Source organism: Poecilia mexicana, unplaced genomic scaffold, assembly GCF_051168715.1.
Source record: "Poecilia mexicana isolate PSO_F unplaced genomic scaffold, ASM5116871v1 scaffold_4, whole genome shotgun sequence".
NCBI classification, from domain to species: Eukaryota; Metazoa; Chordata; class Actinopteri; order Cyprinodontiformes; family Poeciliidae; genus Poecilia; species Poecilia mexicana.
The window spans coordinates 9,044,366-9,063,736 of NW_028263373.1; the positions used below are offsets into that span (position 1 = coordinate 9,044,366).

At 39.6% G+C, this 19,371-nt stretch overlaps 1 protein-coding gene across 1 annotated transcript in view; it reads right to left on the bottom strand.

Moving 5' to 3' along the window:
• celf5a (cugbp, Elav-like family member 5a) overlaps positions 1-19,371 on the bottom strand; it is a 254,442-nt gene that overhangs the window by 12,532 nt on the left and 222,539 nt on the right. Inside the window, exons 6-7 of the mRNA XM_088004892.1 lie at positions 14,530-14,676; positions 4,797-4,945 (exon numbers count right to left, since the gene is read on the bottom strand). Coding sequence (XP_087861018.1) covers positions 4,797-4,945; positions 14,530-14,676 — 296 coding nt within the window. The remainder of the gene's footprint in view (positions 1-4,796; positions 4,946-14,529; positions 14,677-19,371) is intronic.

Sequence of the window (19,371 nt, forward strand, 5' to 3'; positions counted from 1 at the left end):
ACACTCTCAGTTTAGACGTTCCTTTCAAACTTAACAGGAAAAAAAGTCAAATATAAACTGATTTTAGGAACATAATTTGATTGATGAGACAACTTTAATGCATAAGTTAAGCCTTAGCCAAAGCGGAGACGCACTCTAAAATAAGATTTGGATATTACGATGAATTATTCCACTGAATCGTGGCAGGCATCCTACAGTCTCTCAGTAGTGTCAGAATTCCTTGCCCTACTTTCACAGACAGCCTTGCCAGTAACGTTATGTATTCCTTCAATGAACTCTAAATATGTCACAGTCAGAAGAAGGAGGTTTGTGTATGTGTGGTGGTGGGGTTGGGTGGCTGGGGGGATTAGGGGCATAAAACTCTGCAAACTGGAATCAGCAAGCTGGGGTACCGACTCCTGCAGCTGCTGCCCGCCAAATCAAATGAATGAATGAAGCAAAGGGAAATAACAAATTGAATATTTATGACTGTCCTTGAAACTTCATGATTATCATCTATGTTTTTTTTTTTTTTTTTTTTTTTTTTTTACAAAGTATTCTGAATAACTTGCATTCAATGAGAAAAGGTAACCCGATGAAAAGCACATCAACAGAAATATCCAGCTCACATGGCGAAACTGTTGCAGCGAGGTCGGCTTTTCTACGGCGTGGACTTTAACCTTCTTCACCTGCTGTTCTCTAACTCACTTTAAAATGCCCTCGTAACATTGTAGGTCTATTCAAAATGCATCTTACTCCTGTTTGGTTAGATGTTTATCCAAATACCAAAAAAGCTCTCGTTAAGGTTGCTCCTAAAAAGGAGAAAAATGTTTAATTAAATTTGCTCTTATTTTGCCAATCTAGAAATTCAGAAAGCTTTGAAATTATTCATAGCTAACCATAGCTCTAAATGCTGATTGGCATTAAATGTGAACCTGTCGTTATCCACCAGAATGAATAATATATATATATATATATATATATATATATATATATATATATATATATATATTGAATGTGAAAACAGTATTTGCTCACAGCCTCTTCATTTTTAAGTGACATTGCCTGCTTATCAAACACAGTTTTAAAAGAGATCCAACAAATGTACCTGCAGACATTCAGAACTTGTTTCAGGGGCACCAAAGTCCACCTGTCAATCTACAAGTACCATTTGGCAGCAGACTGAATCACTTTTATCCAGAAATCCAAACATCTCTTAAACCTAGAGAGACAGAAACAGCACCTGTAAAAAGTATCAACTTCCTTGAATTTTATTATTCTTTTCATTGTGTGTACAAATCAATCGTGATCCAACTAAATTTGGCTTGTTTGACAAAAAAAAAAGGGCAAAAACCTTCTTGAATGTCAAAGTGGAAACAGATTTCTACAAAATAATGTCAATTAAATAAAAACAGACAGTCCCAGTAGTCAGGGGATGGATACAAAACTATGTCTGACATGCTGAACACCCCCTGGAGTTCAGTTTAATTAATCACCAAGAAATTAAAGGAATGTGGTCCATGTGTAAATATGTCTATATCAGGTCATTTACACAAACTGAGTGACTGTGCAGGAAAAAGCCTGGTAGGTGAGGCCACAAGGACGGCGGTGAGCACAAGGAAGGAGTTACAAACGGGAGAAACTCTGCATACAACTACTGTTGCCTGGGTTCATTACCACTCAAAACTTTAATGGGAGAGTGAAAAAGCAACAGAGGAAGAAAACTCATTTAGGCTGGACTTAAGTTCGCCAAGAGGTTTGTGGGAAAGTTCTTTGGTCCCCAGACAAGAAGCTATGTTTGAAAATGAACAGCAGATTATCCAACAGGTCAGGTTTAATTATTCTTAAGGTGGACACCTTGTCCACTGTATGACAAACGCGTACATCCAAAAGTAGCTTGTTCCATTTATTTTTTTGTTTTGTAAATTTGTTGGATAATCATAAAGCCACATTTTGATGATATGATTGATTTGCAAAAGCAGCAAAGGGGGTGGGGGATACATTTATAGGCGCTGTAATCTAGTTCTTGTCTTTTACTCACTGCATTTGTTTTGAGTGTCTTTGCTTAGTCAATAACAGGTAAACTGGTATTAATTTGACAATTTTAATTCTTGATTGTATTAATAATAATTGGATATTGTTTATTTTTCTTAATTTTCCTCATGGAAATATCAAGAGATCTGAAAACTTGAATGTGTCACTTTTCTTAAGTTGAACTTTTACAGACGACAAAAGCAAAATCAACAAGATTTCTTTTGGTTTGAGGCAGACTCGATTTTCTATAGACTGCAGCTGGAGAGCTGCACAAACAATCCAAGTTGACTGGAGGACAAAGCCTTTCACACAACCCATGCACACACACCGACTGTGCTTCTTGCAGCGCGATTGCACTATCTTCAATCAGCACCATTGTGTTGCAAAAATACAGGTATGCATGCCGAATACAAAGCTCCTCCGAATTGCAGAACTGTCATTTCTTTTACCCATCAAAAATAAGAGCTTCTCAGCAAGACTGAGCTCTGGTTTTAATCACCGTCTTAGATTGATTATGCCTGCCCAAAAGTGCACACTTTGCGCTGAAAATATCAATGTGAATATTTGACAAATATCTCGTCGTTCCACATACATCACCTAGTGTTGAAAATGATACTGTGCCTGCCTACAACATGTGTGTCCGCTGGCACAGTATCACTTCAGGCGCATATTTTTTGTTTGTGTTCAGATGGAGACGTCTCTCACTTAGTCCTTTTTTTTTTTTTTTTTTTGAAGGATGTATTTTTAAATTTAATAATTGGGTGATTTTTAAATTGGCTGATGATTTTTAAATGTAATAATTGGGAGCAAATGTTTAAATGAATTGCAGATTCAATCTTGCCTTGCAAAAGTGCATGCAAGTATAAGTATTTTACTGCATATATAAAAAAAGTAAAATATATACATACACACCCACAAATACAAAAGTAGATGTCATTCAGTAAACTACACTTTACACATACAATTTTTAGCCATCGAATCTGTATTTGTTTTCTCTCCACAGACCAGGTGGGCAGCTGTATGTGTCAGTGGAGATTAAATGTGTCCACTATGGAGCCAGGGTTTATTTCTTTATCATTTACAAGATAAAGGATAAAGACAATGATGCAACTGGACACAACTGGACAATGATAGTGATCTCCCAGCAGGTTCCAGTACACAGCAGGTTTGAGTTTCTGTAGCTGCCAGGTTTTTCTGAACATCTTAAGCCTTTTGACAAAGTGGTAAAGGTGGTTGAAAACTTGGACAGAAGTGGCTTAATGATAATGATCCAGAAAACCACATCATTGTTTTTGACTCAGGCAAAAAAAAAAAAAACTCCCTAAATCTTCAATATTGAAAATATTTAATAGTTGTTAATATTTTAATTAGCTATTTGTTATTTTTCTTCTTCTCTTCATGATCCTACCCATGGTTTTCGTCTATTTTTGTACCTGCAGGCACACATGGTCACAAAAACACAGACTCTGGGTTCGAGTGGACAGCATCAGGGTTACCTACATATTATTTCATGCATGTATGTATGTGTGTGTGTGTGTGCGTGCGTGCGTGCGTGCGTGCGTGCGTGCGTGCGTGCGTGCGCGAGCATGTATGTATGTATGTGTGTGTGTGTGTGTGTGTGTGTGTGTGTGTGTGTGCGTGCGTGAGTGCGCGAGCATGTATGTATGTATGTATGTATTTTTTCCTGTATTCTACCAGAAGAAAACAACAAATCCAAGTTTTGTGCACCCAGTTCTTGTTTTTAAAATTTCTTGAAGCCGTTTCTTGCATCACAAAAAATACAAAATGCATATTCATCCCCCTCCAATGAGATCGAGTCCACATCTGCTTTATTTTTTTTTTCCCCCTTCAAATTCTTATTGAATGTGGGAGTTGAGTGTGGGTAGACCAAACAAGCACATAGCTGAGAAAGAACACAAATATTTTTTTTTTCCCCTATTAAAAAAAAAAACAAAACAAAAAAAACACAGCTCAACAATAGTTTGATAAAGTGACGCAGGTTTTGTATAAACTGGATTCCTACGATGACTTTAAAGAGCATTTAAAACAAATCTCTCTGTGCTGCTGATGGCTGTGTCTCTCAGACAAGTAGCTTTAAAGTTACCAAAGACTTTGCAGTAGAAACTGAACACTGCTGAGATGACAAAGTATGAGAGTGGAGCACAACAAAGACTCAGATACTGTATAATTTATTTAGGCTTATGCTTTTGGTGAGTGAAGAATCTTGAAGTTTTTTTTTTTTTTTTTTTCCTAAAGAAAAATGAAACTCTGCTGAATAAGCAAATCTCCGGCAGTGGGTAGGTGTTTCAAAGTCCTTTCCTCCCCACTGTAATGTATGTGCATGGAGGCTGTTTGTTATGGAAAACAAACCCAACAGCATGCAAACCATGCACAAGTGCTTCAAAGCACAAGGTCAAAATGCTACGGGGAAATTAACGCCTTATCTGTACATTTAGTAATTGATGTTCTTTACTCTGCTGCTTCTACTGTAACCCCAAATCTCAGCATTCACAAACAACATAAACATGCAAATCTCGTCTCACTTTCCCTTTCCCTCCAGAGGAATAATTTTGGATTACCGGTAAATAGGCACTCTTTCTTTAGGCCATGCTGCAGATCTAGCTTGTTACACACACGCACGCACACACACACATCAACGCCCTGCACGGCAACATAAACACAGACGTTATTAAAAGACGCTTTGGCTTGCTACCGTGGCACAGAAACACCATCACATAGAGAAAGGGAATGAAACTGAGTGCTCACCCAGGGTTTGATGAAACTCACCCGACACCGGGGTCATGGGAGTGGGTGGGAGGCTGTTGATGTTGAGCGCCCCCATCTGGTGGATCTGCGTGGCAGGGAAGGCCACGCTAGGCGTGATATAACCTCCATGGGTTGCTGCCATGATGGCTGCCTGCTGCTGCATGAGCTAAAGAAGACGGACACGGAGAGATGGGTGGAGGACAGGATGGGGGAGAAGAAGGTGATGGAGGGGGTGTGGGGGGGGGGGGAAGACGGCGATGAAAAATGCAGTAAGTGGCCGAAGAATCGGGAGAAGATGGGAGAAGGGGAGTAAGAGTGAAACATATCAAGGGCAGACGAGAGGGAGGGATTTATGGTGATGTTGATGGATGGATAGTGCATGGAAGTGCAGAGAAAGTAGAGCAGAAGAAAAGAAAGAGAAGAAAAAGAAGCCTGTCAACCTATGTTTAGTGAATGTGCCCGTCCTCGCAGCAGGAAGCCTGTCACCAGCTGCAGAAACAATTTAATAGCTGTCTGTTGGGCTCATACAAATCAAGGCATTGACATGTGCACATTATCTCTGTGCTCAGGGGACAGGCAAAGTTTGCAGAGTTACAATGCCTTTTTTCCTTATAATTGTCAAACTTCACAATACTTTGCTCGGCTGCATAGAAATGCCACAGTTGCCTCCCACTCTCATCTGTTTTTTGTTTTTTTTTTCTTTCCTCGGGCTCATGTTTAATTTTTTCTGATGGATTTGTGATGATTACCACTTGGAGCTTGACATTCAGTCATCGCTTAACATCTTCTCTCATTTTATAATTTATTTGGCACATGGTGCTCAAACAAGAGTGCTTTTCTCTAAACACATTTTGCATAAAGATGCTCAAATCTTCAAGATTTGAGCTTGAAGATTCAACACAAGCAAATCATAAATATATATATATATATATATATATATATATATATATATATATATATATATATATATATACATATATATATCCTGTTACACAAAGGGCTGTCAAGGAATGTGTCAAAGATCAGATCCTGCCCAAACTGTTCTGGTAAGTGGAATTAATATTGACACAATTCAAATGAGTTTGTTTTGCAAGCATAGTCAGACCCTAATTTATGTATTTTTACATTTCGTTACATAGCTTAACATTTCAAAGCATTTCCTTGAAAACAAGCACAGTAGATGGAAAAGTAAAGTCAGTATTCAAAGTCTTTTCTAAATAAAAAAAAAAATGAACAGTGTTGTGACCACATGTATTCAGGCCTCTTTACTTTTATACCCCTAAAAAAATCTGAAACGTCAATTGTCTTTAGAAGTTACCTAATATGTAAAGCATTCCCACTTTGTAGCATGGTGGTGACAGTATCATGCTGTGAGTCTGCAGTGTTTCAACAGGGATAGCTGAGCTGATGTCAGCTGATAAGACGGCAAGTCAATATTACTGGAGGCTGTAAAAGACTTGGGTCTAGGGTCAGAGGTTAATTAGGACATTGACCCTAAACATAGAGGTAGAGCTGCATCAGAAATCAAAATATAATCTTGTGGCAGTGAAAAGTATTAAGATAATGCTTTTTTGTGTTTTATTTGAAAGTACTTTGGAGACCATGCATCATTTTTCCCTCTTCGCAATTATCGACTGCTTTGCATTGGATTAAAAATGTCAAAATAAAATATACTAAAGCTTCAGGTTGTACCATGAATACTTTTGCAAACCACTGTATGTTCTTAATGTGAAACATAAAAAATAAAAAAAACTAGATGGCTTAGGCAAAGAAATCTTCAACACACACAGAGTTTAATGCATAGAAAATGTAATTTCCCTAAAAACGCCCTCACATGTCCTCCTCCTACTAAATGGACACATTAGAATAACATTTTTGAACCAAGAGTAGCTCTAGACTCAATTCGAGACCATGTTAGTAATACAACACCTTCAGTGAGTAAATGTCTATTTTCTCTTGCTGGACAATCCCGCAAAGAGATACAATCAATAGCCTTTCACTCCCTCTGCATTTCTGCTTAGCATGAACTGAGAAGTGAGAGCCGAAACCATTTTCCATCAAATGCAGCCCAAGGAGTGTTTATTCATATGCATAGGACATGCTCACATGCACCGCTGCCTTGAACCGCGCTCGCTAACAAAGACACACACACACACGCACACACACACACACACACACACACACACACACACACACACACCACATGCATGAAGAGTGATCGAGACTATTTGAGCTTCCGCACTCTGCTTAAATTCTCCTGGTGCAAAAACCACCATCTGAATGCCTAATTTAGAAAAAAAAATATCCATCACTGTACAATGGCTATTGCAGCTTGTGAACCAGTGGTTTTATCTGGGGAATCAATAATCTTTTGCAGGCCGTGTAGCTGCCCATCAGGCATGCGGGACTTGAGTGGTATAGGAATACAAACACAGCAGGCCCAACCTCTTGCCCCATGTCTCTGCATCTGTTTAATACTGCATGGCTTGTACGTGTCAGGGGAGCTGCTGATAGCTATGGCCTGAGATCGCTTTGCGCGGGCAGAAATCAAACTGCGCTGCCACTTGCACTGATGCTAATGATGGCAGTAAAGGTACAGAACGGCTCTCTGGTCCTATTTGCATGTGGACCTGGCGACGGAAAAGCCAATTATTTTCCCTGAGTGCCCCTGTCAGGTAACCTTAAAGTGGCTGTCCTGTTGTAGAAAGCCCAATGTTGGAGCCTCGTCCTTTAGCCACATGCCTCAAAATTATTAATGGCTGTGGTCATTTGCATAATTTTATCAATGTGAAAAATGTGAATAATTCCTTTCTAAAAAAAAATAAAGAAAGATAAGTTGGACATTTTAGAGACTAAAACTGAAACATATATGGTTAAATCACAAAAATGATAATGCTCTACCAAATAAGTGAACAGAAAGGTCCAATGATGATTCATGATTTGAGTCATTTTATGTCCCCGTTTCCATTTTGTAACAATTTTGTTCCACTTTACATTTGTAAAGATACCATTTTGTGACCATATGCTAAACCCATGAACCTGAAACTGTGGTACACAGAGGTTTAGAGGTGGAACAAGATCTTGCGATATTAAAACATCGCAGTGTTTCTCACTGAGGTGATTGCCAACTCATAAGCACTAACCAGTTCAGTTGCAGTAAGCACAAATTCACCCGATGATTAAAGTCAACCCGCATTTCGCTTTCAGTATAGAAAACTGCACAGTCAATGCAAACCCACCTGTAGATTATAGTTTTGTACCAGATCTTAGTACAAAATGGCAAAACCACAGCTCCATTTTTGTGACTATTTACTTTAGGCACCTGTGATTTTTGATGTAGGTGATGTGGCAATATATCTGCTCAAGGTGGTCTCCTATATGCTTGGATGAATAAATAAATAGAGCAAATGATGTTAGTTGCATCCAAAATTAGTTCTCAATCTCTCATTTCCTTGTCTGGCCAATGGGGGATTTTGTGAACCTTTGTGTTGCTACTCAGTTTAAGAAAACAAGACTGTGCACAAAGCTAACCTGGAGTGTTACTAGTGATTGTGACTTTGATCATCTTTTGCTTCAAATTACTGAGATCTTTTAAACTTGAAGAGAGTAAATCCACATTAAAATATAGAGATTTTTTAAGAGGTGTATTATGTACTTTACAGGCACATATAGTGCCATTACCTAGCTAACATAATCAAGTAAACATGTTAGCTTGAATCATTATGAAAATGCTGTATATATCAGACATAACCTGAAAGAAATTTGACTTCACAATTCGACTCCGTGAAATTTGCCTCCGTCATAACAATGCTTCCCACTCTGAAGTTTACAACTATTCTTAGGAGCGTTGGACTGAGAAGTAGTTAATATGATGAGCTCAGCAGTTTCCCAGGTGTTTGCCAATTGCTGCTAGTCTGGAGGAGCTCTGCACGTTAAGTAAAGTACAGGTTCTTCAATACAGAGCTTTAATTTGTGAAATCTGTTTTTCAAATCCAAATGAAAATGCCACAGAAAAAGAGAACAGCTTCTGCAAAGATATCGTTAAAATCCCTCTTGTAGTTTTTTTTTTGTAAAATAAACTACAATTTTGGTCAAATGTATATACATGCCCAGGTGGGTATTCAAGTAAAGCCTACCGCTTCCCCTAGTCAGCCAGCAGCCTTTTTAGTCTTAGTCTGCATGCAGTAATAATCGCAGTGGGAGTAAATAGTAGCGTGACCAGAATACCATCCTCTCTCCCAGCTCCAAATGTCTTAGATAATGTGGCCCGTAATGCCATCTGTCAGATTGTCATGGATAAAAAAAAAAAAAAAAAACACTCATTAATTGTTGCTTTGTTCCAAAATAAAATCCAGCAAATTGGAAACTCAAGCATGTAATTATGTTGGAATGCAGCGGTTAACGCAATCTGACTTCAAGAAAAAGAAATAAATAATCAAAGAGCAGCTATGCCGACCGAGGGAAACGCAGTCACTCCGTTATACTTTTCATATGCTTATTTCTCCTCTCTCTGAAATTCAAAGACATTATATTCATAAGACCCCCCCTTCCCCCACCCAACCCTTTGCACTCCCCCCTCCACACCCTATTTATTTATGCACTCCCCGAGCAGATAGAAAACGTCTCTGGTAGAGAATGAGCAAAGCTGAGGAGTCTTCATCATCACAGACACAACCTTCTCTAGCTGCCTTTCAAAAGGCAGACCGAAACAAGGGGACAAAAAAAAAAAAAGACAGAGTGTGCCCAGATGAAAAGGAGCACAGAAAGTTGCCTGGGCTCCAGCAGCATTCAGTTAGTGTCAGACATCTGCTTTTTTATTGCAACCTGATGGCATTACTCTCCCCTGGTGCTAGCAGGCAATCACCTCTTTATCACATGGCAATTATCTCCGTAGTGCTGCTCTGTGACTCGCCGACTCTTAGTGCTGTCACATGTGACCCCTTACAGCCCAACCAGCCAATGACAGAGGGGGAAAAGCGCGGTGGCTGTGGTGTGTCGTTGGGGGTGGAGGGGGGCAGGGAGAGGCGGAGGGGGTCCAGAAACAAAGAAGGGCTAGCAGGGGAGCGGTAGAGAGCGGGTGTAAAAGGTTGGAAAAATTAGAGTGTCAAGGAGACGGTGGGTCACAGAGGTGAACTCGAGGGCCACATTTGTCACCGCCGAGCCAGCGGGCTGCGTTTCTCAATAGTTTTCTCCTCATTTCCGACGCGCTCCGTAATAGGCGCGCATGCATTCGCTCACGTGCAACGGCCGGCCCCTCGCATGCATAATGCAGCAAAATCAGGTCACACTCACACAGCCTGGCATGTGCATGTGTGTGGGCAGTTTACAGTACAGCCAAATGATGCTGTAATTTGTGGCCATCATTTCTCTCCCCCGCACAGCGTGGCAGTTTGAACGCAGATCCCTCCGACAGGGGGAGATGTTTCCTAATGTGAGCTTACAGCCGTCCTCCTCCCTCTCATCCACCCACGCTCACTGTCACTATTAGCACCAAATTCCAACCATTCCCTCTTTCTTCTCGTTTGTCTGTCCTACATTTTGCCTAATGTATGTTTTCAGGGAGGCACTCAAGACGCATTTAAACCTTAAACTTCTCACTTGTTTCGTTTTCTTTTTTTTTTATCTCCTTCTTATTCTTTTGCCCCGTGACACACTTTGTAGTCATGCAGAGCTGAAATGGCTGGCTGAAACCATCTCAGAAGATAAGGTGGGAGGGTGGGGGGGGAGGGTACAAATGTGTTTGTATCTCAGAAAGGGAAAAACAAAACAAAAACAAACAAAAAAAAAGCTAATAAGTGGTTGTTTTAAGACCTGAACTCGGCGTTTTCTTGGGAGAGCTATTATCATTCAACACCAACTCGGGATTGAAACATGGATTTTCGCTCCCTTGCTTTCTTTGGCTGAAATCGCCTCCTTTTGCAAATAGGTTGTCTCCTGTCAGAGCACGCCGGTGTCTCTGCCTGTCGTAAAAATGGCACATTTCTCACTTTTGGCACATGTTGTCAGTGTTGTACCCCTCCTCAATTTGTGTTCAGAGCCTCCATCCTTCCCTCCTCCCCCTCCTGGTTTGACTAAAATCCAATTTACTGGCTGTCAGCTCAACTCTATAATCCTATCCACTGCTGTAGTGGAGAGGTAGCTCTTTGAATTTTACCATTTACTGTATTCACTGGTTATAGCTATATATACCATCTTTCCCCGTGTCTGTATCCTATGCTTCCCAACCTCGTCTTCTCTTGGCCAGTGTGTATGGAGAGTAGGCGAGCGTGTTGTGTGTCTTTGGAGATAAAGTCCTTTTTTCTGTCACTGCAGGATTTTCGTCTTGGGGTAATATGTGTAGTTTATCTTGCAGCAAAGAAACATTAATCGTATCACTTCAGCGCACTCTGGCTGCAGGGGAAATCAAGACTGCACAGCATGCGTGTGCATCCAGCACGAATGAGTCTCACATATACAAAATCAATGCACAAGTTTAAAAAAAAAAAAAGCCCATTTCTCTTTACCTCACTTGTTACATAACAAGCAGACCAGTGTTTTGATTCATTAAATATGCACAGTAACACAGATGAAATGAATTTACTGAAAATCCATAGCTAAAAGTTGGGCTGAGTTTATCTCCAAAGACTCCTTCTCGCCAAATGTTTCTGCAGCAACTTTCTGTATTTTGGTGGATTCCTTGCGTTTGGGTCTCCTTCATTTACAATCATAATACAAAAAGTGATTGTTACACATTTTCTGTTTTGAATGTAATGGTAGCCGATTCTCGCTGTGATGCTGAAGTATCCCTCATGCCCTTGTGTCTTCTGCTCCAAACTCAATTTCCAAGAACCGTCCCGCTCTTTGTCATATTATATGCATGTACCAGAGAGAGAGAGAGAGAGAGGGGGGGGTTGGGGGTGGGTGAGGGTTGTTGGTGGGCGAACTCGCTGCCCAGTGTGCGCAAGTGTGTATGCTCTTGTGTGCATCTCTATGAGCCGACACGGGTCTCTGCCACAGTAAATAAAAGTCATGGCCAACCAGAGCGGTGCACAATGGTCTCCCTGCAGACCGCCGCGGCCTCCATCGCCCCTTAAACATTTGCATTTCTCCACATTTCCCGGGAAAGGGCTGCATTTCATGAATGGTAATGAAGGTGGGAGTTTTAGTGGAGAGTGCACAAGAGATGGCCTCGCAATTACTCCGGGATGGTCAATTTGCACATTTCACAGTGGGTCCCACGGCTGTGATATGAAAATGAGGGAAATGGATAGGCCCCCAAGACATCACTAACATCAACAATTAATACTGCCATTTTGATATATATATATATATATATATATATATATATATATATATATATATATATATATATATATATATATATAAATTCTGATAGATGATGAGACATTAATTCATACGACTACATTCCAGAAAGTGTATTCTGTGCAATGTATGTATTATTTTCTGCATTTATGCAGTGTCTCCTCACAGATGCCATGCTTTTTTATCTCAGTGCAGGATGGGAAGCTTTTCTTAAATTCATTTCACTGTCCTTCAAGCAGGCAGTCTGCAGGTGTATGCGTGTAAGCTGCGAGAGCGGGGGGTCTCTCCACATGCGCTTCTCTTCAGCAGGAAAGAAGAAAGTTTGTGTACAGATAAGTTGCCTGTGGAATATTCAGGGCGAGCCCACAGCACATTGTGGACCTGGAAAGAGGGACGGCGGGAGGGGGAGGAGGGAAAGGCAACGTATGGGTGGAGGGGCATGGAGAGAGGGGTTCATAGGCTGTGTGAACTCATCAAAGTGCGGCGGTCTGCTGTGTGTGTATAATGTCACGCATTGAGGGGGTGGGGGCGATGTGGCAGGAGGGCAGGGGAGAGCTGATGAAGAGGTTGGAGGGTACAGCTAACTAAAGGTGCACATGCCGACATGCTGAGCCTATTGGAGGTCCGGGCGTAATGGCACTGCCGCAAAGAGAGGGAAATCTGTTAGAGAATTTCTGTAACAAAATTTGATGAAAGTGGATTACTGCTAGATTCACAAAGATACAAATCACTGGTGTAAAGTGAAATTTTACAGAGACGGAACTAGTTAGTAGTATTGGGTAGTTTACCATGTCACATTTAGAGGTTATTCCAATTCAAATGTAATACTAGTGCAACTATTTCGGTTAGTTTGTCAAATTAACAATAATTGCATTAAAGAGTTATTCTAAAATTTAAAACAATCTTTACTTTTCCTACTGCGTGTGTTTGTAATTGTAAATATTTAAATGTAGCAACGATAGCAGTATTAAAATTGACATTAATCAAACCATTTCAACCCATTAAATAACATCAATGTACCCATCACCTATTTAATGTTGACTAGACAATGAGCACCCCTTCACATGTTCACATTCAAATCAAAACTTTGCAAATTGTCATCCCACAGTGCTATAAGCGTTAAATAAAAACTACAGAGTGTGTCTTGGTTTCCAAAGAAAGAAAGGGACTGGAACATGTTTGGATCTCAGCAGCTCTAGATGTAATAATGCCAGGTAGAAATTGAGGCAGCAGATAGATGGTGACGCTGTAAATGCTGGATGTTCAAACCTTCAGAGCTGTGCAGGTTTAATACGTGCTGTATGTGCATACGTATGTTTTCATGTGAACCAGTTTAAACAAAAAGCTTTTGTGTTTCAGTAGGGAAAAGAGCTTGTAATATTTGCCAAAGATGACCAGATATACCATCGTGAGGCACAACTTCCATTCAAAGTGTTTATGAACATACAGCTTTGCTTTTTCCACAGAAAATAATGTATATTTGATACATTTTAATCATGAATATTTCCATAAAAATAATCTATTTAATGTTTTATTGAGTAACAAGTTAAAGTCAGTGTTATTAATTTACTCAACGCCACTAGATATAACTAACTATAGTCCCCAACTGTGCCATGGTCTAATTTATGAAGAACAACATCAACTGGCCTTACTTTTGGCATGTCTAAAAACAATAGTCACTGCATAATAATACTCCTACATAGTAGGAGTCTTGCTGCTGGCAATCTGGTAAACTTCAAAAAGTTAAGTAAAAATTGAAACAACTCTCCTGTTACATTTATTTTTAAAAGAAACTTAGTATGGCACTGTTTTTTATCCATCAACAACGATAAGGCTGGTTAACGGCGCAAACTCTGCTTTCGTCTATAAAATCATAATTCATAGCTGGGAATTGCATCACACCAACGTGGAGCGTTTTCCAATTGAAGGTTACATTTTCCTCATTTCTTTTGATGCCAACTAACACCAGCAATGCAAGCCAATAATATGTTTTGTACCCTTCAGACTCTAAAGGAACAAGTTGATAAACAGATGTTGTAAATTAGCAAAGTGACAGCACTAAAGATTAAATTAGGGTTAAACGGAGTGGTCTTATTACCGTCTCGTCTCCTGTTGGACCCATGAAAATGAAACGAAAGGAGAAAGTGCAGCAACAATTAAATCAACACATCATCTGACAGCTCATGTTTAGTCCTTCTTAAATAACAGTCAACAGTGTCACGATAGAAGCTGTTTGTTTCACATGCCCAGTACTATCTTCTGTAAATGATCACGTTTAACAGTGAAATAAAAACAGTGACCAAGTTTTCTGCTGTTACAAAGCAAATATCGCAAGACTCTGAGAACACTGTCAGACGTTAAACTTTATCTGCTATTACAATAGATTAAGACGATTTGCTCTCTGGTTTTCTCTAAATTTCTGTGTAACATGTGCTTTTTCCAACTCACCGCATGTGCGTAAGAGCTGTAGGTGCTAAAGGGAAGGGCGATGGCTGGATTAAAGATGCCAAACTGCCCCACCATCTGCTGCATACGTCTGATGGTGCGCTCCTTGTCTGTGTCGGCAAACTTGACCACCAAGCTGGAAGAAGCGCCCTGAAGGAGAGAAAAACGCAAAGAGGGGAAAAAGAATGAGGGCCTTTTCTGAAAATACTTCTCACAATACTTGACACAGCCAAGAAAAAAAAAACAAAACAAAAAAAAAAAAACACAGTCTGCATTACACTGTATTCCCAACCAGGGTCTGGTAATTGTAGGAACAGCTTCAAAGTGCCCAAATGAAAAGCAACTGTAATGTCATCCGTTATTATTTGAAATGTTTTAAGCTTGCATGTTTATTAGCATCAACAACCAATATTAACATCAATTTGCTTTTCTTCTTCTTCTCCTCTGCTGTTAGTGAAGGAAGTCTTAGTTGCGACATCATTGCTCATTTTTATTACCACAGAGGTTTCTTTTGGGTTTTATCCGACATACAAGAGCATGGAACTATGAAATATGAGTAGAAATACAGTGTGCTTATTGAATGAACAGCTCTGTAAGCAGATGAGAAGATGGGAAGCCTCATTTCATTCCATCATAAAATCACTTGAAGCACATGGAACTATGAAATATGAGTAGAAATACAGTGTGCTTATTGAATGAACAGCTCTGTAAGCAGATGAGAAGATGGGAAGCCTCATTTCATTCCATCATAAAATCACTTGAAGCAAAGCAGCTGCAGTCTGGTTAACACAAAATTTCAATTTGACTCAACTTTCTATTCCTCTTACACAAAACGCCGCAACTTCTGATCTACAGGAATCAATGGATAATTTTGTGCCGTTATTGATGCAACTGAACTGTTTTTTTTGTTTTTTTTTCATGCAACAATCATACAATTTATAACTCTGAGATAATAAACTTTTAATTGACTATTTAATTAAATACAGTTTTTCATGAGCCACATTCAGACTTGACATTTGTCAGGCCAATAGAGTCAAAAACCACTGTTAATCAAAAAGAATGTGATTATCTGTGGTCACTTTCAAAAATTGATGGAGAATAAAGAAAATCCCAAAGGAGATTGCCAAGCCATAAGTTCCTGGGGTAAAGGAGAAGTGTTTTTATGGTTATGTAGAAGGACAGGACTCCAAAGCACTCCACCAAGTCAATCTTTGAATGCTTAACACAAATAAAAACACAACCGTAGTCATAAGGTCATTTGACATACTGTAGATTTTGGTGGAGTTGAGAGTTGGAACACTTTTGAAGTGTAATATTCACTCTCATTTCATTCCAAAACCAATTTTGATGTTTGTTTGGAATCGTTGTGCTGCTGGAGCACCAAGCAGTGTTCAAGTTTGGACTTTCTGACTCAAACCTTAAAAAGAAAACCAATCAGTCTAAGTCACAGGTGTCAAACTCCAGTTCTCGAGGGCCGGTGTCCTGCAACTTTTAGATGTGCCTCTGCTGCACCACACCTGAATAGAATAATTAGGTCATTAGCAGGACTCTGGTGAACTTACCTACACAAGGAGGAGGTAATTAAGCCATTTCATTCCAGTGTTTTGTACCTGAGGTACATCTAAAAACTGCAGGACAGTGGCCCTTGAGGACTGGAGTTTGACACCCCTGGTCTAAGTGTTTCCGGCACGACCAGGTCTCAAACCTGGCATAGACCGGAAAATGCTTTTTGAACAAATCTATCCTAAAAGGCTCAAAATAATACGATATTCAAGCCAATGGTAACTCTGAGCAAACACCTGACTGTCACTGCACCCTAAAAACTGAAGTGCAATTATCACTAAAAGCACCAGGATCTGGAATGTCTACTATAGCGGTCAATTGTTCCTACACAACTGGATCCAATTTCCAAATGCAATCTTTTGTTTTAAGTGAACTCTTTTCCATCCTGTGATGTTTCTATTCCTTCCTCCCTTCCTGTCAGTGGCTCCTTCTATGCATTCATTAGCAAACTTCATCCTTCATTAATAATCTTCAAATGATTGAGAGCCACGGTTGACCTTTTGTGTACTCCGCCTTCTTCCTGCCCTCTACGCCCCAAACTGGCCAATTGATCCACATAAAAGGCCATAATATTACTCTGTTCTGACAGTTTAGAAAGGTTGTGTGTCAAGCATGATAAGAAGCCCCATGAAATTGATGCAAGACTGTCAATAACAGCGGTTGGGCGGCTGATATGCCGGAACTAAACTGTGGGTATTTGGGAATGGATGGGGTACAGCAATGATGGAGTGCAAACATGCCGTTCCAAATGGTAGCCATAATGTCAGGTGTTATTAACACCACATTCATTATGTTTTTAATTTTCCCCGTCTGTGCTTTTGCTATCACACTAAGGTCTCCAGCTAATAAAGACATCCAGAGAGAGCAAAAGATACCCAAAGACAGGCACTGGACCTTTCGACTGTAGCGTATAGATTTTATGCTCTTCTTCTCCCTTTTCTCCCCACTTTGCTCAATATTTCCTCCCTCCCATCGCCCTCCTCCAGGCTTGCTCTGCTGAATCACAGGCTTGAAAGACCGCAGGTGTATGGCCAGTTGATTAGTTGGCTCTCTGACTAAATGACTGATTGTCTATTTAGCTGAATGACTTACTGAATGGAATGGTATCTCACTTATATATATATATATATATCTTACAAAGTGACATTTAAAACAAAATGATTTAGCTCAGAAGACTTTTTTTTTTAAATAAGCAGGTGTTATATTACCAGCACGATGTGCTATGTCAAGTTTGTGCAGATTTAAGTTATACCTTTATTGATCCAGCGTCCACAGCGTTTGGAAAAGTACAGAACGGAGCTGAGCATGACTGGAGTAATAATGAGATATACTATAACATATTAAATATTTTAACGCTGTCTCACAGTTAAAAATATTATTACCCTGCTGGTAATGTGAACTGTATGTTAATCCTATCCTTCTCAAACTTTAAAAGGATAGTTCAGGATTTCTCAAGTGAGATTCTGGTAAAGGTTATTATTACCAGTGAGCATATTACCTCTTATCACTCTCTTTGCATCTTCATTAAAGATGCATTCAGATTAGGTGGACTTTGAGGATGAATGTAATGGCTGGTCTAAGAAGGGGCCACGACCAAAGCAGATTTCTAGCATGATAAAATAACTTCAATATGAAAAAAATAAAAAAATAAGTAAAAAATGTCATAGCGGTTAATGTGGATCTTATTTTATGAATCTTTAAAACCCAGGCTGGTTATTTATAATGAAACTGCTGATTATTTACCATGAAAAATCAGGCAAGAGTTCATGCCTCCCTTTTGATCTTCCTTAGTGAAACAGAGATCAAGAAAAGAAAATGTAAAGAGTTTATGACGTAAGTATGTAATAGAAAAAGAACACATTGTTAAAAATTTATCAAATTGGTTTTAGAAACCTATATAATACTCCTTACTAGCTTCTTGCACCATTTCACAGAATGTGTTTCACACTGTCTGTGCTCTGCCTCCAACCTTCACTTCCCATATAAACAATCACTAGCTTTGGTGTTAGCCCGGGAAAAACCTGCCCCTCCTTCTGCACTTTGCTTTGTCCAGAGGGTCTGGACCGTTGGCTATTGAGAAACAAGTTGCTTGCTGGAGGCATGGATTCTGTTCAGGTTTTAGATTTCATCCAAATGTGTCCACAGCGGTAATGCACCACGTTGATGCTAGTTTACCAGAAAATGCTCAGGATTAGGAAATTTCCTGAAATTCATTCACTTGAATGGTTTTGTTCACTTCCTACTCTGCCATTGGCAAACTACAGGTGGACTGTTTTGAACTTGGTGTTTTAACACGGTAGATGTCTGCTTTGGTGTAATCTGTACTAGATTAATGCACTCGGAGATTTATCCATTGCAGATGATCTATAACCTGCCGAAAGCCATTTTGAAGAATCAAACATCAAAAATCCAAAACTATCACTTTAAATTACACGTGGATCATTACCCTAATTATCAGGTTTAACTAATACAGCATGTGATCAGTGTATGGCCTGAATGCACTACCACAGGTTGAATATTAGAAAGCTCTCTTACAGTTAAAAAAAATACTATCACTCTTTTGGTAATGTGAACTGCATGTTGATGATATACTTTTCCAAGAGAAAAGTAAGAAGCATAATCTTAACAGATTAAGTTGGACTCTGTGCAGTCAAGTCTATTCTGTAAACACAACAAGACAAGGATGTTCCTCCCTGAATAATAATAATAATAATAATAATAATAATAATAAAACAAGGTTTCTTGTCAACTGACATATCTGGTTATATATTAGCATGGTGTGACATTCTCTCGTAGCATTTTTTTTTTTTTTTGCACATTTTTTCCATTAGGAGCCCAGGACACTGAAGCTGTGCCTCCCACCAGCTCTCCTCGGGACACCTGCATCTCGGAGCTTGTTGGCCAAGCATCCATTGCCACATTTGTTTATCTCCGAGGTTTTCCCATTTAAGCCTGTCAGGGTATCAGCGTGCAGAATCTCCATCGCTATAAAGAGAAGAGGATGGAGTGTGAAGTGAAAGTCTCATTAAATTTTTAAGCTTCCAAGTGTGAGCAGAATCCCCCTGCCGGGCGGCTCCCAGCTGCCTTGAGAGCCACTGAAGGAAGGGGAGTTAAACAGGGGGAATAAAAAGGCACTACAGAGACTTTTTTCTGAACCAAAAGGAAAGACGGGCTCTTCAGCAATCATCTAATTGCCAACAACTAATTTTTGGTGCCTTTCCAAGCTTCACAATTTCATGAGAGTGAGGAAGATTAAGTTTCTTTTTTTTTTGTATGAATCTC